Source organism: Anolis carolinensis, chromosome 4, assembly GCF_035594765.1.
Source record: "Anolis carolinensis isolate JA03-04 chromosome 4, rAnoCar3.1.pri, whole genome shotgun sequence".
Taxonomy (NCBI): Eukaryota; Metazoa; Chordata; class Lepidosauria; order Squamata; family Dactyloidae; genus Anolis; species Anolis carolinensis.
In genome coordinates, this window is record NC_085844.1 from 252,766,429 (window position 1) to 252,792,270 (window position 25,842).

A 25,842-nucleotide genomic window follows, 5' to 3' on the forward strand; every position below is an offset into this window, starting at 1 on the left:
AACTCTAGCTCCCCATGCGGGGACATGTGGGAAATCTCCCACAGGATGGTAAAACATCAAAAAATCCAGGCATCCCCCCAACAATGTCCCTGAAGACGGCCATTTCTCTGTCATCAGAAGTGACTTGCAGTTTCTCAAGTAACTCTTGACATGAAAAAAACAATGATCCTGCATGGCGGGGTTTGGGCTAGATGGCCCATGTGCTGTCTTCTACCTCTATGATTCTATGATAAGGGTATTAAACAGAGCAACAAGAGCTGAAAAATACCTCAAAGGAGCAAACAGAATAGGGTTTTAATTAAAAGCATTTGCAGATGATATAATAATAGTCTTAAAAGATCCTTGCATCCAGGTAGGAGTTTGAATGCCTTCCTGAAGGAATATGGAGAGAGGTCAGGTTTCAAAATCATTAAGGAGGAAACAGCCATTTTGATAAAGTATATAACTAAAAAAGAACCAAAAAATTCAACTGAGAATCTGGGTTACCAGGTTGCCCAAAATGTCAAATATTAGGGAAAAAATATCTACCAAAAATCTAACTTATTTAATTATAATGATGATACAATATGGAAAGAGATTTATAAAAAGATTTGTAAAGGTGAGAAGGTCTACAACAGACATGGGCAAATTTTGGCCCTCCGGGTGTTTTGGATTTCAACTCCCACCATTCCTTACAGCCTCAGGCCCTTTCCTTTTCCCCTTCAGCCGCTGAGGGGCAAAAGGAAAGGGCTTGAGGCTGTGAGGAATGGTGGGAGTTGAAGTCCAAAACACCTGGAGGGGCAAGGTTTGTCAATGCCTGGTCTCCAACTATCAGTTAGAATCTACACTGCTTACAATGCAATTTGAAACTGCATTATCTAAGTTTACACTGACCATCTAATGCAGTTTCAAATTGCATTAAATGTCATTGTAAACGAGTCCTCAGCAATCAAGATGAATTTGTTACCTAAGATCCTGTTTCCATCACTACCAGTATCAATGAATGACATGCCATTTAAGCAATGGAGGAAATGTAGGTCTTTATTTCAGAGCAAGCGGGCGGTTCCAAGAACTGCAAAGCTGTCCTGCAATTCAGTCATCAGTCGGACTTTTCTGTGGAAAGAAAAAGGAAGAGATCAGAAGCCGACAGTTCTTTCATATAAAGAGATAAAGTGTGGAACAACAACAACAACAACAACAACAACAACAACAACAACAACAACAATTCCACATTTGCCTCAGAGGAAAGCCAAAGAGTTCTGTGCAACACCAGAACACCAAGGTGTTTGCACACTTGCAAGACAATCTCCTATGTGTAAATAATCCCTTGTCTCTTACTGATCTCTCCGCAGACCATTTGGCACTCCAACCGGGTGCGGAACTGGTTGCCGCTGACCCTGCACCCACAAAAAGCATCCTTCTTGCAGGAGCTGGTGGTTGAGTTGTAGTAGAAGAACTCTGAGAAAGACAGGCAACTCCCCGTTTCTTTTGGCAGCTTGCACACATCTGTGTAGGGAGAGAAAGATGGATAGGGTATAGTATAGATGGTATCAGTGATGGCGAACCTATGACATGCATGTCAGCACTGACACATCTAGCCAATTCTGCTGACACGCGGTGGTCACCTCTTGGGTTGTTAAGTGTTTTGTGGCCAAACTTGGTGTCATTTCATTCAGTTGGTTTTTTATTTGTTTACTCCGTCCTACAAATGAACAGTACATATATATATATATATATATATATATATATATATATATATATATATTATATCATATTATTATATTATCCTATTAATATATTTTATATCATTATATTATATTATATTATTTATATTCTATCTATATATATAAAAGAGTGATGGCATCACGGCAACCCACAAAACAACAAAACTACAGGCCCCCCAACCTCGAAATTTGACAACACAACCCATCATCCACGCCTCTAGGTTGATACAACAAAAAGAAAAGAAAAATAAAGTCCTAATTAGAGAGAGAGGAATAATTGCTTTTATCCAATTGCTGCCAGTTAGAAGGCTAAGCTCCTCCAACTTGGTCTCCTAGCAACCCAATAAAAATAATAAAAAACACTAAAAAATAATTAAAAATACTAAAAAAATTAATACAATAAAATACTATAACAGAAAATAACTAAAAATAATACAAGAAAATAATAAAATATAATAAATAAAAAGATAACATACAATAAAATTAATTTAAAAATACAAATAATGTCAAATAAAAATTACACAACAATTTTTAACCAATACCACCACCACTTTGCCACAGCAACGCGTGGCCGGGCACAGCTAGTTATTATTATATCCTTCATTCTATTATTCTAGTGTAATATCATATTATTACTATTATATTATATTATTATTATATTATTCATTATTCATGACTATATTGAAACTAGAATAGAGAGAAATCAGTGTGGAAACTTTGTGAAGCTTAAAATGCAAGAAGTACCATAGATTGTTGTACATGGAAATAATGGTAGTAAATAGTTTTTGATTCATTAAATACAGTTATATATTACACTTATACATTTTTGTTATTTAAACTACAGTAGAGTCTCACTTATCCAACACTCGCTTATCCAACGTTCTGGATTATCCAAAGCATTTTTGTAGTCAATGTTTTCAATACATCATGATATTTTGGTGCTAAATTCGTAAATACAGTAATTACTACATAGCTTTACTGCGCATTGAACTACTTTTTCTGTCAAATTTGTTGTATAACATGATGTTTGGGTGCTTAATTTGTAAAATCATAACCTATTTTGATGTTTAATAGGCTTTTCCTTAATCTCTCCTCATTATCCAACATATTCGCTTATCCAACGTTCTGACGGCCCGTTTATGTTGGATAAGTGAGACTCTACTGTATACATATTGTGAAATTATGGTTTGTTTGTTTTTTGTTCAAAGTGACACACCACTCAAGTCATGCTAGGTTTTTTGGCAAATTTTGACACACCAAATGCAAAAGCTTGCCCATCACTGATCTATACTGTAGAATCAATGCAGTTTGGCACCACTTGAACTACCATGGCTCAGCGCTATGGAATCCTGGGAGTTGTAGTTTAGTGAGATACCAGCACTCTTTGGTAGAGAAGGGTCAAGACCTTGTGAAACTACAACTCCTGGGATTCTATAGCATTGAGCCAGGACAGTTTTTTCTATAGCGCGGATGCATCCATAGAGCGCTCAATCGATGTGCCTCTTTGTCTTTCTGAGCCGGCCAAACCTGCAGCCTACAACCTTGAGCAGGTGCCCCTTACCTGGGCTCATCTTGTCGCAGGTCTTCAGACATTCCTCCTCGGTCTTGAAGTTGTTGGTGTTGCCCTGGCATCCGCCGTAATAAAACGGCAGGCAGGCCTTGTTCAGAGGGCTATAGAAGTAGCGCCGGAACATGGCTCTGCAAGGACCTCTATCCGGAGGAAGCTGGCACTGATAGCTGCGAACTAGATTGACAACAATAACAATGATGATGATGATGATGATAATAATAATAATAATAATAAATATGAAATCCAGCATATCTATCTTGTTTGCTGTGTCATAATAATAATAATAATAATAATAATAATAATAATAATAATAATAATAATAATAGATTCCCAGGAGCAAGCCATCAGAACAAATGCAATTAAGGCCAAGATCGAAAAATCAGCTGATGACCCAAAATGCAGACTATGCAAGGAAAGGTTTGGATCATTGATGTCGTCATCCCAGGTGACAGTCGCATTGACGAAAAACAACAGGAAAAATTCAGCCGCTGTCAGGACCTCAAGATTGAACTGCAAAGACTCTGGCAGAAACCATTGCAGGTGGTCCCGGTGGTGATGGGCACACTGGGTGCCGTGCCAAAAGATCTCAGCCGGCATTTGGAAACAATAGACATTGACAAAATCACGATCTGCCAACTGCAAAAGGCCACCCTGCTGGGATCTGCGCGCATCATCCGAACATACATCACACAGTCCTAGACACTTGGGAAGTGTTCAACTTGTGATTTTGTGATACGAAATCCAGCATATCTATCTTGTTTGCTGTGTCATAAAATAATAATAATAATAATAATAATAATAATAATAATAATAATAATAATAATAATAATAAATTAATTTGTATCACAATGTCCTCTTTCAATTGAGGCTGGATCTACACTGCCCTATATCCTAGGAGCTGATCCCAAGTTAACTGCTTTGAACTGTATTTTATGAGTCTACACCTACCGGCTGTTAGGAATGGTGGGAGTTGATGTCCAAAACACCTGGAGGGCCCAAGTTTGCCCTTGCCTGGTCTACACTGCCAGATAATCTGGGATAAACAGATAATCTGAGAGCAGATTCTGGGATATAGGGCAATGTAGATCCAGCCTGAGTCCCAAAGCAGCTCACAATATTAAAAGCAATGCAAATAAAAAACCTACAGGTATTAAAATAGAATTAAACCTAAAATGGCTAAAACAGATAATAATGTAGATCTTTCTTTCATTTCTCAGTCAAGTCCCCAATATTTCTCCTTCCAATAATAATTTATTTTCTGCTTTCCTTTCTTAAGTACTACTGCTGCTATTACTACTTCTATTACTAATAATTTATATCCCACTATCCTCTCTTAAACACTATGAGCAATACAATCAAAATACTACTACTAATAATAATAATAATTTATATCCCACTTTCCTCTCTTAAACATTATGAGCAATACAATCGAAGTACTAATACTAATAATAATAATTTATATCCCACTGTCCTCTCTTAAACATTATGAGCAATGCAATCGAAGTACTAATACTAATAATAATAATTTATATCCCACTTTCCTCTCTTAAACATTATGAGCAATGCAATTGAAGTACTACTACTACTAATAATAATTTATATCCCACTTTCCTCTCTTAAACATTATGAGCAATGTAATCGAAGTACTACTACTACTACTACTACTACTACTACTACTACTAATAATAATAATTTATATCCCATTGCCTTCTCTTAAACACGAGCAATGCAATTGAAGTACTATTACTACTAATAATAATTTATATCCCACTTTCCTCTTTTAATTGAGACAGAAAACAATTCACATAATTAAAAGCAATGCGATTAAAAGAAACCTACATTTAAAAGAGAATTAAATCCAGAATTGCTAAAACAAATTCATTATATTACTAGTACTACTATTAATTTTATTTTGCTTTACTCTCTTAATCAAGTCCCAATTATTATTAGAACTAGCATAAATTTTTGTTCTGCTTTCCTCTCTTAAACATTAAAAGCAATACAACTGAAATAATAATAATAATAATAATAATAATAATAATAATAATAATAATAATAATAACAACTTCAAAGACTCTGGCAGAAACCAGTACAGGTGGTCCCGGTGGTGATGGGCACACTGGGTGCCGTGCCAAAAGATCTCAGCCGGCATTTGGAAACAATAGACATGACAAAATCACGATCTGCCAACTGCAAAAGGCCACCCTGCTGGGATCTGCGCACATCATCCGAACATACATCACACAGTCCTAGACACTTGGGAAGTGTTCGACTTGTGATTTTGTGATACGAAATCCAGCATATCTATCTAGTTTGCTGTGTCATAATAAAATAATAATAATAATAAATTCCACTTTCCTCTCTTTATCAAGGCCCAAGGCACATTACGACATGAAAACCAAGAAGCCATGGTGGTGCAATGGGTTAAGCCTTTGTGCTGCTGAACTGCTGACCTGTTCAGTAGTACCTATTTATCTACTCACATTTGCATGTTTTCAAACTGCTAGGTTGGCAGAAGCTGGGGCTATCAGCGGGAGCTCACCCTATTCCCTGGATTTGAACCATCTTCATTTCAGTCAGCAAGTTCAGCAGTTCAGTGGTTTAATCCACTGCACCACCGGGGGCTCCGTCATAACAATAACAATGTATATTTTGCTTTCCTCTTGAACCGTGATCAATTCTGTACTCTTAAATAAAGCTGGTAGACTTCCAGTGGTCAAAGGGGCCACGGGGTGCAGCTTGAGGGAGTGATGCTTGGCCACTCTACCTGGGTCCAGGCAACCAAGGCTGCAGCCTGTGAAGCAGCACTTCTGTTCCAGGGGACAGTCCCGGTCATCGCTGCAGGTGTCGTTGCAAGGAGCAAAGGTCTGCACAACCGGCATTTTAGGGCACACACCAGGGTGCTCTGAAAGAGAGAAGAACAGGAGCACTACCTCATAAAAGTGCATCCACACTATACAGTTAATGTTGTTGGATCCCACCATATATGGTGCGATTAATGCAGTTGGATATAACGGATTGGTCCTCAGTATTGGCCACTACTGAAGTCAACAGAGTTGAAATGTTAGGGCAAACAAATTAGTCAAATGTGGGCTAAGCGAACTACGGTGAGGTGGATCTGTAATTGGCTAAGTGAACGAACCCAAAAGGTGAATCTCCCCAAGGCTTTCTCTTGATCCTGGAAAGAAGTCACGAGTGGAGGGCCATCTGCAGGGTTCTGTCCTGGACCTGGTTCTGTCCAAGATCTTTATTAATGATGAAGGGTAAGAAAGCATGATAGTCAAGTTTGCAGACAACACCAATTTGATAGGGATAGCTAATACACCACAGGAGCAATGGGGGACACCTAGCACAACAACAGTATGTGTGGAAAAGATCTTGGAGTCCTCATGCGGAGGAAGGGGAACATGAGTCAACAATGTGATGTGGTGGCTTAAAAAGCCAATGGTATTTTGGTCTGTATCAATAGGAGTATAGGATCTAGATCCAGGGGAGTCATGCTCCCCCTCTATTCTGTCTTGGTCAGACCACACCTGGAATCACACGGTGTCCAATTCTGGGCATCACAATGGGAGATGTTGACAAGCTGGAAAGCGTCCAGAGGAGGGCAACTAAAATGATCAAGGGTCTGGAGAACAAGCCCTATGAGGAGAGGCTGAAAGAGCTGGGCATGTTTAGCCTGCAGAAGAGAAGGCTGAGAGCAAGGAGACATGATGAGGGCCATGGATCAAGAGGTGAGGGGAAGTCCTAGCAAGGAGAGAGCAGGTTTGTTTTCTGCTGGCCCAGAGACTAGGACGCAATGGAACATTGGCTTCAAACTACAGGAAAGAAGATTCCACCTGAACATCAGAAAGAACTTCCTCACTGTGAGAGTTGTTCAGCAGTGGAACTCTCTGCTATGGTGTGTGGTGGAGGCCCCTTCTTTGGAGGCTTTAAAGCAGAGGCTGGATGGCCATCAGTCAGGAGTGTTTTGAATGTGATTTTCCTGCTTCTTGGCAGAATGGGGTTGGACTGGATCTCCCACGAGGTCTCTTCCAACTCTAGAATTCTATGATTCTAAATGTATCCAGCCAACACTGTGTTATTGGTGTATTTCCATCAGTTGTCAATCAAGCTTAATGGAAAAATATGTCCCATTAACTCACACTTCTATTGTGCCTTTAGTGCTGTAGAACTGTATTGATTATATATTTTTATATATGGATCTTATAAATACAGTAATAGTGAGATGCACTTCAAGCTTCTGTTGGTTTCATCAGTGGCCAATACCGATGTCCAGTCTTTTTTATTTCATAGTTCCTCCTGCTAGTCAGAGCTGGAAATACTTGGAGGAGATTCTTCATGAAATAATTTGAAGGCAGAGGATACTTCTAATCTTTTTCTTATAATTTTATAATACAGGCAGTCCCCAAGTTACAAACATCCAACTTACAAATGACTCATACTTAAGAATGGGGCAGAGACAAAATGAATTGAGAGAAATGTGTCCCTTGGAAGGGAGATCCATTCCTGAAAGGGTTATTATTAGGGTTGTGCAATTTGGGTAAACTGCGATCCATTTTGGTGTCCCAATTTTGGTGGGTGTCCTGATCAATTTTTCGGGAACTTCCCAAATACAGGAGGACATAAATCTGTTTTTGATCTGGGAAGCTGAAAGATCCATTTTCAATCCAGCCCATTGGTGGCAATGGGGGAGGGACTTCCCAGACTCCCCTTCCCATCATTTTGGGGCATCAGTCCTAAGAAACCACCCTTTCTGACATCGTTTGTCCTTATATCCTTCGTTAAGACCTGGATTAAAAACACCAGAGTTAAGATACCACCCTTTCTGGTATAGTTTGTCCTTATATCCTTAATTAAGACCTGGATTAAAAGTACCAGTGTTAAGAAAGCACCCTTTCAATGGGAGCCACAACACCTAAAAGAGCATTAGCCATTCCTATAAAAAGATAGAAATTGCCCCCACATCTTATGGTGACTTTAGAAATGGTAAGATAACCCTACCACATATTTGAAGCTTGTCTCCTATGAAGGGCTCCAGTTTACTGCATCATAGGAGAAGCTTGTCTCCTATGATGCAGTAAACTGCTTATTTGTTGCTATTTAAGTCAAAAAGCAAGCCAAGCCATGCAGGGCTGCAAGTGGCACTGAGAAGGATCAGTCTCTCTCAGAAGCTTGCTCACAAAAGAAAAACAGATACCCAGCGTGGGTAAAAAACATGATTGGCTCAACAGGCAGGGTTCACAGGGAAACCCATGTGCCCACTCGTGACTGCCTCTGCGGCAAAAGAAAAAAAATTACGGCAGCCTGTGCTGTTACAGCGGCCTGTGCGCAACCCTAGTTATTATCATTAGGGAAAGGGGCCTTCATTGAAGCTTTGTCAGTAATCTTCATTTCCACAAGTCAATTTTTCCGTAATCCAATTATCACAGGGTCAGAAAGTGAGGTGAAATCTTCATGCTTTAAACCCGCAAACCTTTTTGCCACTCGTTGCCCACTTCTGATTTTGGGGAAAGGAGGCAAGTTGTATGTCCAGTGCATATGACAATGGGGGCCACCTTTGAAAAGCGCCACGGGGGCAAGTGTGGAGTGATCCCATTGGCCACAACCTGCCCGATGAATTTATGGTAGGGGAGATGCATTGTGCATGCATTGACTTATTTTAAATAAAAAATTTACAAAGGAAAAAAATGATAAGGGAGGCTCAACAAGTATATCTACGTATAAACATACTTATGTAGTCCATGTGGATGTGTGACTAGCCCCCTTTCTCCCATCCCTCACACCCTATCTATAGCTCTATCTACAAACAGAATATTCCAAAATCTATTTAACCTCTGCTCCCAGGCATTTCCAGTAAGGAATATTCAACCGGTATATGTATATAAATTTACCTACATATTTCTTATGGATTGTATGGCTACCCTCTTATCCCCACTCTCTCTCTATATAGACAGATATTCCAAAATCCAAAACACTCCCAGGAATTTTCAATAAGGGGGACTCAGACTGGATATCTGTATATACTAGTCTATTCATTTATGTATTTCTTTTAGACCTGTGACTAGCCCCCTTTCCCTTGTTCTTCATTCACAATGTATATACAAATACTGGCATTCCCAAAGCCTAAAAATGTATAGTCACAAGCATTTGCGATACGGGGGGGGGGGGGGGGGGGGCTCAACCTGTGCAGCTGCATATAACTTTCCTTATATGTTTTCTGCCTCTGTTGGGATATGAATGTGGCTCATCGTCCTTTCCCCCAGGGCTCTGTCATGTTTCCAGAATGTCCCACCTTCTTCGGCTTCCCTGCAGATCCGCCGGCATCCGTATCTGCAGCACTTCTTCTTGGGAACCCGGCTACCCAAACCGCAGTCCAAATCCTCAGTGCAAGTGACCGCACAGGGGATGCTGATCCTTCCTGGTTCCTTCGGACAGTATCCAGGATGGACTGGGAAAGAGAAGAAGCAGAAAGGCTGAGGGCCACTTTGTCGAGGATATGGATGACCATCAGATGGATTTTTGGAGACTGGTGAGAAAGGCCTAATGCACAAATGGACTGAATCCTATAGGTTGGTCTTGCCTGGAGTGTCCTCATGGAATCAGCTTGAATTTCCTTTTGAGCAGTGGTTCTCAACCCAGGGTCCCCAGATGTTTTTGGCCTACAACTCCCAGAAATCCCAGCCAGGTTGAGAACCACTGCTTTTGAGGAAAAGGCAGAATTTAATGGGAGACATCAGACACCACTGGGTTTTTGTTATATGAAGGCCTCTAAACAAAGGTTGGATGGGCGTTTTTCAGGAGTGCTTTTGTTGTGTATTCCTTCAGAAGAAGGAAGTTAGACTAGAGGTGCATCTACACCTTAGAATGTGTGCAGTTTGACACCACTTTAATTGCCATGGCTCCATGCTATGGAATCATTAGCCATCTTGCCGAAAGAGTTCTGGTGCCACAGTGAGCTACAACTTCCAAGATTTCATTGGAAAACTGAAAGTTTTTTTTCATTATTTGAATTGGCAAAGCACTCACCTGTGAGAACTGAGTTGGCCCTGTGTAGTGCCAGATTTTTTAAAAACCACCATTTAAGGAGAGAGGATCATGTGGAGCTGGATTGCGGGAGCACCCTCAGACCACAGGGTAAGACCAATGGCTTGGTCCTGGGCTTTCTTTGAGCCTCGCATGCCAACAAGGCCAAGAAACAAACCTGCCCTTTCCTTCTTACCATTTAGTGGGAGATGGCACATGTGACCACAGCTGGTCTCGCAGCATTTCTCATTCCCAGGGCAGCTGGCATCCGTGATGCAGTACTCGCCACACATCGTGCTGTTGCTCTCATTCAGAATGGGGCATGTTCCAGGCTTGAATGGGGATGGCTCCGGCTCTGCTGTTTCTGGCTCTGGTGTTGTTGTTCCTGGATCTAGAGTTGTTGTTCCTGGATCTGGTGTTGTTGTTCCTGGATCAGGTGTTGTCGTTTCTGGCTCTGGTGTGGTTATTTGTGGCTTGGTATGTGGCCCTGGGATGGAAACACAAAGCCATGAAGACTAGATCTTTGACAATGTAGTATGGAACAACATACTTTCCAACATATTACAGAAAAAAATTTGGGACATGTGTGGCCAAGAGGGCAAAATATATTTCTATCTCTACCTCTGCCTCTACCTCTCTATCTCTACCTCTCTACCTCAACTACTCTGTCTCTGCCTCTTTACCTCTCTACCTCTCTCTCTTCTTCCACCTCCACCTCTCTATCTCTATCTCTATCTCGTTGCATTCATGTGGTATTGAGGCAGTGTGATGGTGGTGGGCGTGTGGAGGGGTGGGTGTGTTGTGTTTGTGATGTGTGCTTGGGCAAGCATTTAATTTCATTGTACAATGTACAATGACAAAAAAGTTATTCTATATCTAAGGGTGGAAATACATTTGTTTATTTGTTCTCGGAAGTGTCCTGTTTTGTCTTTCAAGAACACCCTCAAGACACTGTGGTAAGTAAATGAAAACTGCTTTACTTCAGCAAAACATAAAGTACAGTACACTCAGTGAAATAATGCAAAAGAAAGCCAGGATGTCTTACTTCAGACAAAGAAACAGGCATAAATCCAGACACAGACTTGGAGCAGGCACACAGAGAGTGAAGGCATTAGAGTCAGTTTGTTACCAGCAAGAGCTGGCTGTACCTGCTTCTGCTTTATAGCCCTGAGTCCCCTCACAGCTGCTAGGGCGGTTCCTCATTACTCAGCTGCATTTCTGGCAGCTAATCTAGCTGAACGATGTCTCTGCTCTGTTTCCTTTCACCTCTTCTGGAATGAGGGTACTAGCGAAGTCTCCTCCTCAGACTCCAACTCACCCTCAGATTCATGAACACTTTCCTGCTCCCCTTCCTCTTCTGAAGAAGAGGAATCCCTGACAGGAAGACGCCTACATGACGTGGTGGATCTGGACCAAAATTGATACACGTTCCCTTCAATATCCAACTTAAAATACTGGGAGGTTTTCAACTAAAAAAAAATGACCCTCAAAAACAAACAAATAATATTTAAGTATGTATGCAGTGCCCAGACGCAACCACAAGAGGAGAGTATATAGACAAGAAGGAAAGCTACCTCTGAGGGAGAGATAACAAATGGAAGAGAGCTTCATCATAAGCTGTAGATGTTTTATGAGTCCCTCTCAGAGGACTGGCCCACCAATATTTAGACCAGTGGTTCTCAACCTTCTTAATGTAACCCCTTAATCCAGTTCCTCATGTTGTGGTGACCCCCCAACCATACAATTATTTTCGTTGCTACTTCATAACTGTCACTTTGCTACTGTTATGAATTGTAATGTCAATAACTGATCTGCAGGATGTATTTTCATTCACTGGACCAAATTTGGCACAAATACCCGATATGCCCAAATTTGAATACAGGTGGGATTGGAAGGGGATTGATTTTGTCATTTGGGAGTTGTAGTTGCTGGGATTTATAGTTCACTTACAATCAAAGAGCATTTGGAACTCCACCAATGACGGAATTGAACCAAACTTGCCACACAGAACTCCCAAGACTAACAGAAAATACTGGAAGGCCTTGGTGGGCACTGACCTTGAGTTTTGGAGTTGTAGTTCACCTACATCCAGAGAGCACTGTGGACTCAAACAATGATGGATCTATACCAAACTTGGCACGAATATTCAAAATGCCCAAATGTGAACAATGGTGGAGTTTGGGGAAAATAGACCTTGACATTTTGGTGTTGTAGTTGCTGGGATTTATAGTTCACCTATAATCAAAAAGCCCCTTGAACACCACCAAATGATAGAATTGGGACAAACTTCCCACACAGAACTATGACAACAGAATATACTGGAGGGATTTGGGTTCCTAAGGCCATCAGAAATATATGTTTTCTGATGGTCTTGGGCGACCCCCGTGAAACCCGCCTTGTGACCCCCCCTGAGGGGTCCCGACCCCCAGGTTGAGAAGCGCTGATTTAGACTATGCATAAAATCCTTAACGCCAAATGTGAGTATTCCTAATAAACTCATATTAGAAAATGCATATCTGGGCAATGCTGGATAGTGGCTACTAGCTAGTTAATGATAAAGAAAATCTAAGCTAGGGGAGGCTGTGGCAGGTTGCTCTTGTCTTGATCTTTACCCAATTCTCCTTAATTCCCAGCTGAGTTCATTGAGTGCAAATTATTTTTGAATTTCATACCCTCAGAATAACAACAACAACAACAACAACAACAACAACAACAACAACAACATGCTAGACTCGCAGTTAACCAGAACTCAAGCAACTGGAACCTTCAAACAACTGGCAAAATTTTTGAAGAAATAATACTTTAAATAAAAATAAAGTTGGGTCTAGCTTAGGCATGGCGAAACTTTGGCCCTCCGGGTGTTTTGGACTTCAACTCCCACAATTCCTAATAGCCTACCAGCTGTTAGGAATTTTGGTAGTTGAAGTCCAAAACACCTGGAGGGCCAAAGTTTGGCCAAACCTGGTCTAGCTTTATGCTTATTTGAAAGAGCTATTGGATCACATCTAGTATCCATCTCCAGGGGAAGGTCTGCTGATTCCTACTTGGGTAGACACATTTGCTCTCGCAGTCTTCCCGGGTCTCGAAGTTGTTGTCGTTCCCTTCGCAGCCGCCATAAGTGAAGGTCAGGCACTGTCTGGCCCAGGCGTCATAATACCACCGTGTGAACAAAGCCAGGCAAGAGCCACCCTCCGGAGGAAGCCGGCAGAGGCTTGGGACCACGGCAAAGGGACCTGCGGGGAAGGGGCAGAGAAGACAATGCTCAGCAAAGGCAAAAAGGGTGATGGAATGGGCAGAAACCCAAAGGACCATCCAGTCCAACCCAATTCTGCCTGGCAGGAATCCATCAAGCCTCTCTTTAAAAAAACTCCATGGAAGGAGACCCCACCACACTTGAGTGCTATCACTTTATCCCATGGAGAAATTATCCTCTTGAAGGACACTTCAAGAAGAAGGAGACTCCATGGAAGGAGACCCCACCACACTTTGAGCCCTATCACCTTATCCCATGGAGAAATTACCCTCTTGAAGGACACTTCAAGAAGAAGGAGACTCCATGGAAGGAGACCCCACCACACTTTGAGTCTTATCACCTTATCCCATGGAGAAATTACCCTCTTGAAGGACACTTCAAGAAGAAGGAGACTCCATGGAGGGAGACCCCACCACACTTTGAGTCCTATTACCTTATCCCATGGAGAAATTACCCTCTTGAAGGACACTTCAAGAAGAAGGAGACTCCATGGAAGGAGACCCCACCACATTATGTGTCCAATCACCATATCCCATGGAGAAATTACCCTCTTGAAGGACACTTCAAGAAGAAGGAGACTCCATGGAAGGAGACCCCCACCACATTATGTGTCCTATCACTATATCCCATGGAGAAATTACCCTCTTGAAAGACACTTCAAGAAGAAGGAGACTCCATGGAAGGAGACCCCACCACACTATGAGTCCTATCACCTTATCCCATGGAGAAATTACCCTCTTGAAGGACATTTCAAGAAGAAGGAGACTCCACGGAAGGAGACCCCACCACATTTTGAGTCCTATCACCTTATCCCATGGAGAAATTACCCTCTTGAAGGACACTTCAAGAAGAAGGAGACTCAATGAAAGGTGACCCCACCACACTATGAGTCCTATTACCTTATCCCATGGAGAAATTACCCTCTTGAAGGACATTTCAAGAAGAAGGAGACTCCATGGAAGGAGACCCCACCACACTATGAGTCCTATCACCTTATCCCATGGAGAAATTACCCTCTTGAAGGACACTTCAAGAAGAAGGATACTCCATGGAAGGAGACCCCACCACACTTTGAGTCTTATCACCATATCCCATGGAGAAATTACCCTCTTGAAGGACACTTCAAGAAGAAGGAGACTCCATGGAGGGAGACCCCACCACACTTTGAGTCCTATTACCTTATCCCATGGAGAAATTACCCTCTTGAAGGACACTTCAAGAAGAAGGAGACTCCATGGAAGGAGACCCCACCACATTATGTGTCCAATCACCATATCCCATGGAGAAATTACCCTCTTGAAGGACACTTCAAGAAGAAGGAGACTCCATGGAAGGAGACCCCACCACATTATGTGTCCTATCACTATATCCCATGGAGAAATTACCCTCTTGAAGGACACTTCAAGAAGAAGGAGACTCCATGGAAGGAGACCGCAACACATTATGTGTCCTATCACCATATCCCATGGAGAAATTACCCACTTGAAGGACACTTCAAGAAGGAGACTCCATGGAAGGAGACCCCACCACACTTTGAGTCCTATCACCTTATCCCATGGAGAAATTACCCTCTTGAAGGACACTTCAAGAAGAAGGAGACTCCATGGAAGGAGACCCCACCACACTATGAGTCCTATCACCTTATCCCATGGAGAAATTACCCTCTTGAAGGACACTTCAAGAAGAAGGAGACTCAATGAAAGGAGACCCCACCACACTATGAGTCCTATCACCTTATCCCATGGAGAAATTACCCTCTTGAAGGACATTTCAAGAAGAAGGAGACTCCATGGAAGGAGACCCCACCACACTATGAGTCCTATCACCTTATCCCATGGAGAAATTGCCCTCTTGAAGGACATTTCAAGAAGAAGGAGACTCCATGGAAGGAGACCCCACCACACTTTGAGTCCTATCACCTTATCCCATGGAGAAATTGCCCTCTTGAATGACACTTCAAGAAGAAGGAGACTTCATGGAAGGAGACCCCACCACAGTATGAGTCCTATCACCTTATCCCATGGAGAAATTACCCTCTTGAAGGACACTTCTAGAAGAAGGAGACTCCATGGAAGGAGACCCCACCACACTATGAGTCCTATCACCTTATCCCATGGAGAAATTACCCTCTTAAAGGACACTTCAAGAAAAAGGAGACTCAATGAAAGGAGATCCCATCACACTATGAGTCCTATCACCTTATCCCATGGAGAAATTACCCTCTTGAAGGACATTTCAAGAAGAAGTAGACTCCATGGAAGGAGACCCCACCACACTTTGAGTCCTATCACCTTATCCCATGGAGAAATTACCCTCTTGTAGACACTTCAGACTCTTTTCAAGCATGGAGAGACATGGAGCTCATCACATGAGTTAAACTATTTCCAGCCATCATGCAATAGATAGGTTCAAAAGAGGCAGAGCTGTCCTGAAAGGAGGGAACTCCAGCAATCGACCCCATCACATTGAGACATTTGCCCCTGGTAGGACACTTCAGCCTCTTTCCAAGCATGGAGAGGCACGGAGCTCATCACACGTTCCGGGGTTGATTAGAGGTAGAAACATCCTGAAAGGAGGGAACTCTGAACACGGGACAGCAATCCTGTTCAGAACTCCTGTCTTTTATCACACTTTACTCCCATGTTTACAACTGAAAAACAGGTGGGGTGGGAATCAACAACAACAGCAAGAAAACTTTGTTTATATACCACTCTATCTCCCATGGGGACTCAGTGCAGTTTACACATGGTAAACATTCAATACAGCATACAACAGTCCAATAATAAAACAACTGCTTAAGCATAATAAAAATTTAAAACAATGTGTTCTTTAGGTATAAAAACAGTTTCAGATTATTCCATTGGATAATTGGGTGATTTAACAACCAAATGGGCTTAATTTCTGGATAGAACAAGACAGCTGTAAGTGCTAGGGTAAGGGCCCAACAATAAGAATAACATAAAGTCTGGGGTGAAGTGTGAATGGATAGCAGGGATCTGCTGCTGCTCAGTCGCATAGTCGTCTCTGACTCTTGTTGACCTCATGGACCAGTCCAGGCCAGAGCTCCCTGTCTGCCGTCACCACCCCCAGTTCCTTCAAGGTCAAGCCAGTCCCTCCAAGGATCCCATCCATCCATCTCGCCCTTGGTCGGCCTCTCTTCCTTTTTCCTTCCGTTTTCCCCAGGATCGTGATCTTCTCCAAGCTTTCCTGTCTCCTCATGATGTGGCCAAAATACTTCAGCTTTGCCTCTAATATCCTTCCCTCCAGTGAGCAGCCATCGGACATTATTTCCTGGAGGATGGACTGGTTGGATCTTCTTGCCAAGGTCCAAGGCACTCTCAGGATTCTCCTCCGGCACCAGAGTCCAAAAGCGTCTCTCTTCCTTCGCTCAGCCTTCCTTATGGTCCAGCTCTCGCATCCATAGGTTACTATGGGGAATACCATTGCTTTCACTATGCAGACCTTTGTTGCCAGTGTGATGTCTCTGCTCTTCACTATTTTGTTGAGGTTGGCCATGGCTCTCCTCCCAAGAAGGAAACCTCTTCTGATTTCCTGGCTGCAGTCTGCATCTGCAGTGATCTTCGCACCTAGAAATATAAAGTCTGTCTCTGCCTCCACGTTTTCTCCTTCTGTTTGCCAGTTATCAATAAGTGTGGTTGCCATGATCTTGGTTTTCTTGTTGTTTAACTGCAACCCAGCTTTTGCACTTTCTTCTTTCTTTCCCCTTGGTGATAAGGCTCCTCAGCTCCTCCTCGCTTTCGGCCATCAGAGTGGTATCATCTGCATATCTGAGGTTGATAATGTTTCTTCCAGCCATTTTAACTCCGGCCTTGGATTCCTCCAGCCCCGTGTATCGCATGATGTGTTCTGCGTACAAGTTGAATAGGGAGGGTGAAAGTATCCAGCCCTGATGTCCGCACTCCTTTCCCAATCTTGAACCCGTCTCCTGTTCCGTGGTCTGTTCTGACTGTGGCTACTTGGTCTTTATACAGATTTCTCAGGAGACAGACAAGGGGACTTGGTCTCCCCAGACCACCAAGAACATGCCACAGTTTATTATGATCCACACAGTCAAAGGCTTTAGAATAGTCAATAAAGCAGAAGTAGGTGTTTTTCTGAAACTTTGCAGGGACCAAAGGCCAGGATTTCACCACTTCAGACCTGCTGAGTAGCTAACAAGGATTAAACTAGTTAAATTAGCACCCATAAACAAAATCGAAGGAAGTGGGTAAAGTGCTGAGCAGGGACCGTACGGTGGTCATAATCCCTATAACTACCTCCGGTCAAGAGCCTGGCTGCAGATCTTTCCAGGCCAGCTGGAATTTCCAGGCCGTCTTTAACAGTAGCCCCACTACATTACAGTGCATTACAGTAATCCAATCTAGATGTAACCAAGGCATGGACCACCATGGCCAAGTTGTTGAAATGGGAATGATTGTATATAGCGTTGTTTAAATGTAATTGAGTTATAGTGTTGCAATGTGAGCTGGAAATTGCATCATGCACTGTCTGCTGTCCACTATGCGAGTGTGTAAAGAGTTAACTGTGTATTGCATCAGACAGCAGAGGTGGTTATAAATAGCTCCTTGTGTTCTGCCCTTTGCTCCCTCTGCTCTCTGCCTCTCTGCACTCTGTCTGTATATATCGTCTTGTGAGTTTTCCATTTGTTAGTAAACCTTTTGTAGATAGCCAAACAGGCTTCAGCCTCTTTATTGGTGCCAGTGATTCTTCGTTGATCTTCCGCTGCATGTGTGTTTATCCAAACCGCGCGCTCTGACACAAGTTAGGCTTCTCGAGGAATGGTCACAGCTGGCACACAAGCTTCAACCATCACAGTTTCCCATCCTGTTTCATTGCCCAACCATCAGCAATGGTTTTAAACTGGGGCACTGTCTCTTGTATCCTATGGGGTTTGATGCAGAAACATAGGATCCCATGGAAAGCAATGGTTTTAAATTGGTACCAGTCTCATTTAATATAAGGGGCTTTGGGCATGACAAGGGATCTCTTGTTTTTTGGGTATTGCTGTTTCTCCTGATTAAAAACAAAAATAATACTGACCTCGTAATGAAGATAAGATAAATCTTTTGCCAGCTCTTATGTTTCCATGTGTGCGTGTGAATGTGATGGGGAGACAGAACGTGAAACGGGACTACTGAGGATATAAGAGTCTCTACTTTTAAAGGGACGGTCACCCATGCTTTCCCCTCTCAATGGGATGAGGTGGCTCGAATCGCAAAGTGTTAATTCTACGTCAGTTCTATATTGGAGACACACTCCATATTTCTTTCACCTTGGGAGACTCTTCTTGGCCAGGAAACTAGCCATCAAAGGTTCTTTTCATCCCTAGACTGAAGGAGAAGAAAATGGAGAGAGATTGGATGGATAACCATCTGCCAAGGGTGCTTTGATTGTGTTTTTCTACCTGGAAGGATGTTAGACTGGATGTGTTGTCGAAGGCTTTCACAGCCGGGATCACAGGGTTGTTGTATGTTTTCCAGGCTGTCTGGTCATGTTCCAGAAGCATTCTTTCCTGATGTTTCACCCACATCTATGGCAGGCATCCTCAGAGGTTGTGAGGTATATGGAGAAACTAAGCAAGGAAGGTTTATATATATCTGTGGAAAGTCCAGGGTGAGAGAAGAACTCTTGTCTGTTGGAGGCCAGTGTGAATGTTGTAATTAATCACCTTTGTTAGCATTAAATGGCCTTCCCAGCCTTGCATCCTGGCCTGGGGGAATCCTTTGTTCAGAGTCATTAGCTGCCCATGATTGATTTCTGTCTGCAATTCTTCTGTTTTCAGAGTGCTGCTCCTTATTTACTGTTCTGATTTTGGAGTTTTTTTTTTTAATACTGGCGACCAGATTGTGTTCATTTTCATGGTTTCCTCCTTTCTGTTGAAGTTGTCCACATGCTTGTGGATTTCAGTGGATTCTCTGTGTCATCTGACATGATAGTTGTTGGAGTGGTCCAGCATTTCTGTGTTCTCAAATAATATTCCGTGTCCAGGTTGGTTCCTCAAGTGCTCTGCTATGGTTGACTTCTCTGGTTGAGTGAGTCCGCAGTGCCTTTCATGTTCCTTGATTTGTGCCTGGGCAATGCTGCTGCGTTTGGGGGTCCCTATGTAAACTTGTCCAAGGCTGCATGGTGTACAGTAGACTCCTGCAGAGGAGAGAGGATCCCTCTTGTCCTTCACTGATCGTAACATTTGTTGGATTTTCTTCGTGAGTCTTAGTGAGATTTTCTTAGACTGGATGGCTTCTTGGGATCTCGTCCAACTCTAGGATTATAGGATCCCATGGTTTTAGTCTATGACTGTGCACTGTAGAATCAGGAAATCATAGAATCATAGGGTTGGAAAAGACCTCCAGTCCAGCCCCCTGCCAAGAAGCAGGAATGAATAGAGTTTGAGCACACTTGCCTCAATGCTAGGGAATGATGGGAGTTGCTGTTTTCTGACAAAGTGTGCTGAATGCTGATGCCTCAGGGAATTATCAGTCCCAGGATCCCATAGCATGGAAACATGACAGTAAAGGCAAAATCAAAGGGCATTACAGTAGAGTCTCACTTATCCAACATAAACAGGCCGGCAGAATGTTGGATAAGCGAATATGTTGGATAATAAGGAGGCATTAAGGAAAAGCCTATTAAAAATCAAATTATGTTATGATTTTACAAATGAAGCACCAAAACATCATGTTAGACAACAAATTTGGCAGAAAAAGTAGTTCAATACGCAGCAATGCTATGTAGTAATTACTGTATTTATGAATTTAGTACCAAAATATCACGATATATTGAAAACATTGACTACAAAAATGCGTTGGATAATCCAGAATGTTGGATAAGCGAGACTCTACTGTATTTCTATTGTTTAGATGCACGCTGGGTGACCTTGCACAGGTCACATTTTCTCAGAGAAAGGAAGCAGCAAACTCTTAGCTGAAGATCAAGTGATCTCTAAGACAGGCTGGCATTGACTTGACAGCACATCACAATGACAACTTGTGACTGGAGGTCCAAAAAAAGGCTTGGCACAGTTTCAGGAACCCAACAACACCAAAAGGTGCATCTACACTGCAGAATGAATGCAATTCTATGGAATCTTGGGAGATGCAGTTTCACAAAGTCTTTAACCTTATCTGCCTTATCAAATTGTCTGGTTTCCATTGCAGTTCAACTGGCATCAAGCTACAATGCAGATCAGGCATGGACGAACTTTGGCCCTCCAGGTGTTTTGGACTTCAACTCCCACCATTCCTAACAGCCTACCGGCTGTTAGGAATGGTGGGAGTTGAAGTCCAAAACACCTGGAGGGCCAAAGTTCACCCATGCCTGGTTTAAATACACCCAAGGACTGAAAGGCAGGGAAAAAAAAGAAGATAAATGAGAATGGAGGAAGAAAGGGTACCAATTTGCATAAAGAGGTGCATCTATACTATAAAATCAATGCACTTTGGCACCACTTTAATCGCCATGGCTGTATACTATAGCATCCAGGGATCTGTACTTTTGGTGAGGCCCCAGCAATCTTTGGCCATTGTAAAACTGCAGTTCCCAGGACTCCATAGCAGCCAAAGTGGTGCCAAATGGCATGCATGCTGCAGTGCAGATGCAGCTAAAGAGGAAGAGAAAGGTCTGGGAAGGGTCCCCGGGGTGGGATGCCACTCACCCGCCCAGTGTTTGGCCGATGACCACACTGCCCCCGTCGGCTGGGAGCAGAGCACCACGATCCCCCCAAAGAAGAGGAGGCTGGAGGGGCGCATGATGCAGCCAGGAGGAGAGATTTCCCTCTTTAGATCAGGCAGAACATGTGGCACTCTCTTATACCCGGACCTTCCATAGGAAGCCCAGCCCCAGACAATGGGAGGGCACAGAGAGGCAATGTTCCTGAGCGGGAGGGTACATGGCAGAGAGACAAGCCGTTCAGCCGGGCACATAGATTGGATCTGAGGAACCGCCAGAGTGCCTGACAGTCTGTACTACAGGATGGAGAACTTGCAAGAGCCTCTTGATCTACAGAGAGGAAGGTCTCCAGAAATACAAGAAGGGAGATTCCACCTAAACATTAGGAAGATCTTCCTGATGATCAGAGCTGTTCAACAGTGGAACATGCTATCCTTGAGTCTCTGTTTCCATAGGTTCTAAACAGAGGCTGGATGGCCATCTATCGGGAGGGCTTGGATTATGTTTCCCTGCCATTGCAGTTCAATTAGCATCAAGCTACAGTGTAGATTAGGCATGTGCAAACTTCGGCCCTCCAGGTGTTTTGGACTTCAACTCCCACCATTCCTGCAAAAGTCGGACTGGGTGGCCCTTGGGGTCTCTTTCAACTCTATCATTTAGTTATTCTAAGATATCAAAATATCAATGAAAAGTGGAGCCCCCGGTGGCGTAGTGGGTTAAAGCCTTGTGACTTGAAGGTTGGGTTGCTGGCCTGAAGGCTGTCAGGTTCGAATCCCATCCGGGGAGAGCACGGATGAGCTCCCTCTCTCAGCTCCAGCTCCATGCGGGGACATGAGAGAAGCCTCCCACAAGGATGGTAAAACATCAAAACATCTGGGCGTCCCCTGGGCAACGTCCTTGCAGACGGCCAATTCTCTCACTCCAGAAACGACTTGCAGTTTCTCAAGTCGTTCCTGACATGAAAAAAAAAAATCAATGAAAAGTGGGATTCAAGCATCTGAACCTCTTGGGCTTTATGGGCCAACACTTTGAATTGTGCCCAGTATAGAATCATAGAATCATAGAATCGTAGAGTTGGAAGAGACCTCGCGGGCCATCCAGTCCAACCCCCTGCAAGAAGCAGGAAAATCTCATTCAAAGCACACCTGACAGATGGCCATCCAGTCTCTGTTTAAAAGTCTCCCAAACCAATAGGAAGTGCAGCTTTTTGCAATAAAGGAATTGGATAACAAGCTAGCTGTAGCCCTTTGTGCTAACTGAGGTTTCCAGCTTCAACACAGAATCCTAGGGTTGGAAGTGAGCCCCTTCTGCCAGGCAGGAAGACACCATTAAAGCCCTCCCAACAGATAGACATCCAGCCTATCGAGAAGAAGACGCCACTGGACTCCCAATTCCACTTTTGGAATTGATAGATAAGTCCTTACCATAGATAAGTCCTTCCTAATCATTTGGTGGAATCTTTTTTCCTGCAGTTTGAATCCATTGCCCCAAATTGTTCTCATCTCTGGAGCAGCAGAAAACAAGATTGTCAAATTGCATTAATTTTACAGTGTTAAATGCACCCTTGGAGACAATGGAGTAATGAGTTTAAATTGCAGGAAAAAAAGATTCCACCTAAACATTTGGAAGAACTTCTTAAGATTCAGAGCTGTCTGACAGTGGCATCCGTTGCTACCTGGGAGTCTGATGAAATTTCCTTCTCTGGAGTTTTTAAAGCAAAGACTGTCTGTCTATCTGCCAGGAAGGCTTCGATCGTGGCAGAAAGGGGTTGGGCTGGATGTCTTCTTGGGTTCCCTTCTAATTCCATGATTCTATGGAATGTCCTAACTATGACAGATAGAAACCTTCCCTCTAATAGATATAGTACCTTGGAGAGCTCCATTCATCAACATGGAGAAAACTCCTTGGATGTGAGAAGCTTCTCCTTGATTCTGCATAGTATTTCACTTACTATGTGATGAAAGAGTCTCCATTGCCACCTTGTATGGCCAATTTATATTCTAATGAGTTTGTGACATAATCCAGTGCCGAACTCTTGCTAAGCTAGGAACAAAGAAAGGGGGACAAAGGAGCACCCAGATCTACTCCTTCCATTGGTCACCAGACTTTCTCTCCCTTTTCCCCATTGTTCTGGAACTGGCATTGTGGACATTGGGAAGGTTGTGTGCAAATGATAGGCATCTCACTGTGTGCCCCGGACACTTTGTCTCTGTCAAAAAGACCTAGAAGCAGAGCTGCACAAACACTTCTTTGTGCAGCTCTTTAATTGGCTGTTGTACCTTTTATCAGGGATATTTTTAATTCTCCAAAAATGCATTGTGTTTTGATGTTTGCAAGATGTTTGCTCAGACTTCAATGCAGGGTCAGTTAAAAATGGTTTTGAACACACCTACCTTGCCATCTTCAGGAAAGGGATCTGAACAGTTGCTTCAAGAACTGGAGCTCTTTCTCTCCTGAATAAATTTACAAGCAACTAATCATTTGGTCCAGATAGCATCCTTTGCCTAGGAGTCATTGCCTAATGCAAATGTAGAGTCCTTGTTCTTCCAATCTATATATATAAAAGAGTGATGGCATCAGGGCAGCGGACAAAACAACAAAACTACAGGCCCCCCAACTTCGAAATTTGACAACACAACCCATCATTCACGACTCTAGGTTGATACAACAAAAAGAAAAGAAAAATAAAGTCCTAATTACAGGGAGAGGAATAATAGTTTTTATCCAATTGCTGCCAGTTTGAAGGCTAAGCTCCGCCCACTTGGTCTCCTAGCAACCTACTCAGTCCAGGGGACAGGCACAGTTAGGCCTCACTTAGGCCTCTTCCACAGATTATCAGATTTTAACTGGATTATATGGCAGTGTAGACTCAAGGCCCTTCCATACAGCTATATTACCCATTTAGAATCTTATATTATCTGCTTTGAACTGGATTATCTTGACTCCACACTGCCATATAATCCACTTCAGTGTGCATACTAAACATAAAGACAACCATACAACAGACATTCAATACCACCACTACCTCAACAATTTCTCACCAACACCACCAGACAACGCCACAGCAACGCGTGGCCGGGCACAGCTAGTAACGGTATATAACATATTGCAACAACATCACATCAGTCTTTGAAAAGACTTAGAGGAAAGATCATGGTAAGAAATGCCAGTTAGAATAGTGGCTGTTTCAGATCAATCGGTGGAATTAATAGAACATCTGGAGAGGTAGGTCCTATATGGTAGAAGTTGCTTGTCTGGGCTCAAGCTGGAGATCATCTACTCCTTCAAGTGGTAAAGGACATCTGCCTATAATAGCATCTGTTTTCCCTCACAAATCTGAAGAAGCCTCTTTATGAAGGGCAAGGCGTTACTCAAGTAGAAGGCACTGGATTCCATCTGTTCTTGGAATCTAAGCAAGTCAGCCGAGGGAGATACTTGCATGGGAGACCACCAAGGCATCCCAGGGGCTTTCAGCTCTATTTCAGAGGAAGAAACTGGTCAAACAGAGATCATCTATAGCATGGGGCAGGGTGTTATCAGTATATTAAAATATATATATATATATATATATATATATATATATATATATATATATATCCATGCCTTCAATACAGCTTCAACTAAGGATAGTGTGTCTCCTCTGAATGAATGCCTGGAGGAGGTAACAGGCTGGATGAAGAAAAACACTTTGAAACTGAATCCAGACAAGACAGAGGTGCTTACCATCAAGGGTCCTCATCTGGGGGTGGAGGTGTGTCAACTAGTCCTGGGTGGGGTCCCACTTCCCCTGAAAGACTGTGTTCGCAATGTCTTTGTGTTCGCAGACAGGCTCCTGGATCCGTCTCTCCAAATGTCAGCCAGGGAGATGCAACAATGGTCAGGAGTGCTTACTACCAGCTTTGGCAGATCCGCCAGCTGCACTCCTTCCTGGACTTGAAGGACTTGAAGATGGTAGTGCATGCGCTGGTCACCTCACAGTTGGACTTCTGCAATGCACATTACATTGGGTTACCTTTATACCAAGTTAAGAAATTCGAGTTGGTTCAAAATACTGCAGCCAGATTGCTTATGGGAACATCTAGGAGTGAGCATATTACATCTATCCTAAAGTCACGCCACTGGCTGCCAATTATTTATTTATTTATTTATTTACAGCATTTATATTCCGCCCTTCTCACCCCGAAGGGGACTCAGGGCAGATCACATTGCACATATTAGGCAAACATTCAATGCCTTAACATAGAACAGAGACAGAGACAAACGCAGGCTCCGAGCTGGCCTCGAACTCATGACCTCTTGGTCAGAGTGATTTGTTGCAGCTGGCTGCTAACCAGCCTGCGCCACAGCCTGGCCCAGGCAAAGTAGTGTCCAGGCAAAGTACAAAGTGTTGGTTTCGACCTTTAAATTGTTTCGGTCCAAGTTCCCAACAGTATCGCCTTCTCCCGTACAATCCACCCCACACACTGAGGTATTTTGGGGGGTGGTCACGTCATCCTGCCAGAGCCCGACTGGTGACCGTCACCCTTTTCATCGGCCACCCCAAGTCTATGGAACAACCTGCTGGTAGGGCTTTTTGTGAGCATATCTCTGTATATGCTGATTGT

The 25,842-nt window shown here is 43.0% G+C and overlaps 1 protein-coding gene across 1 annotated transcript in view; it reads right to left on the reverse strand.

The window, feature by feature from the left end:
• Positions 1-3,190: 3,190 nt before the first annotated feature.
• Positions 3,191-25,842, reverse strand: part of LOC103280508 (papilin) — a 74,814-nt gene continuing 52,162 nt past the window's right edge. The window contains exons 10-15 of the mRNA XM_062979793.1: positions 21,225-21,345; positions 13,344-13,631; positions 10,496-10,786; positions 9,569-9,724; positions 6,041-6,178; positions 3,191-3,447 (exon numbers count right to left, since the gene is read on the reverse strand). Coding sequence (XP_062835863.1) covers positions 3,191-3,447; positions 6,041-6,178; positions 9,569-9,724; positions 10,496-10,786; positions 13,344-13,631; positions 21,225-21,345 — 1,251 coding nt within the window. The remainder of the gene's footprint in view (positions 3,448-6,040; positions 6,179-9,568; positions 9,725-10,495; positions 10,787-13,343; positions 13,632-21,224; positions 21,346-25,842) is intronic.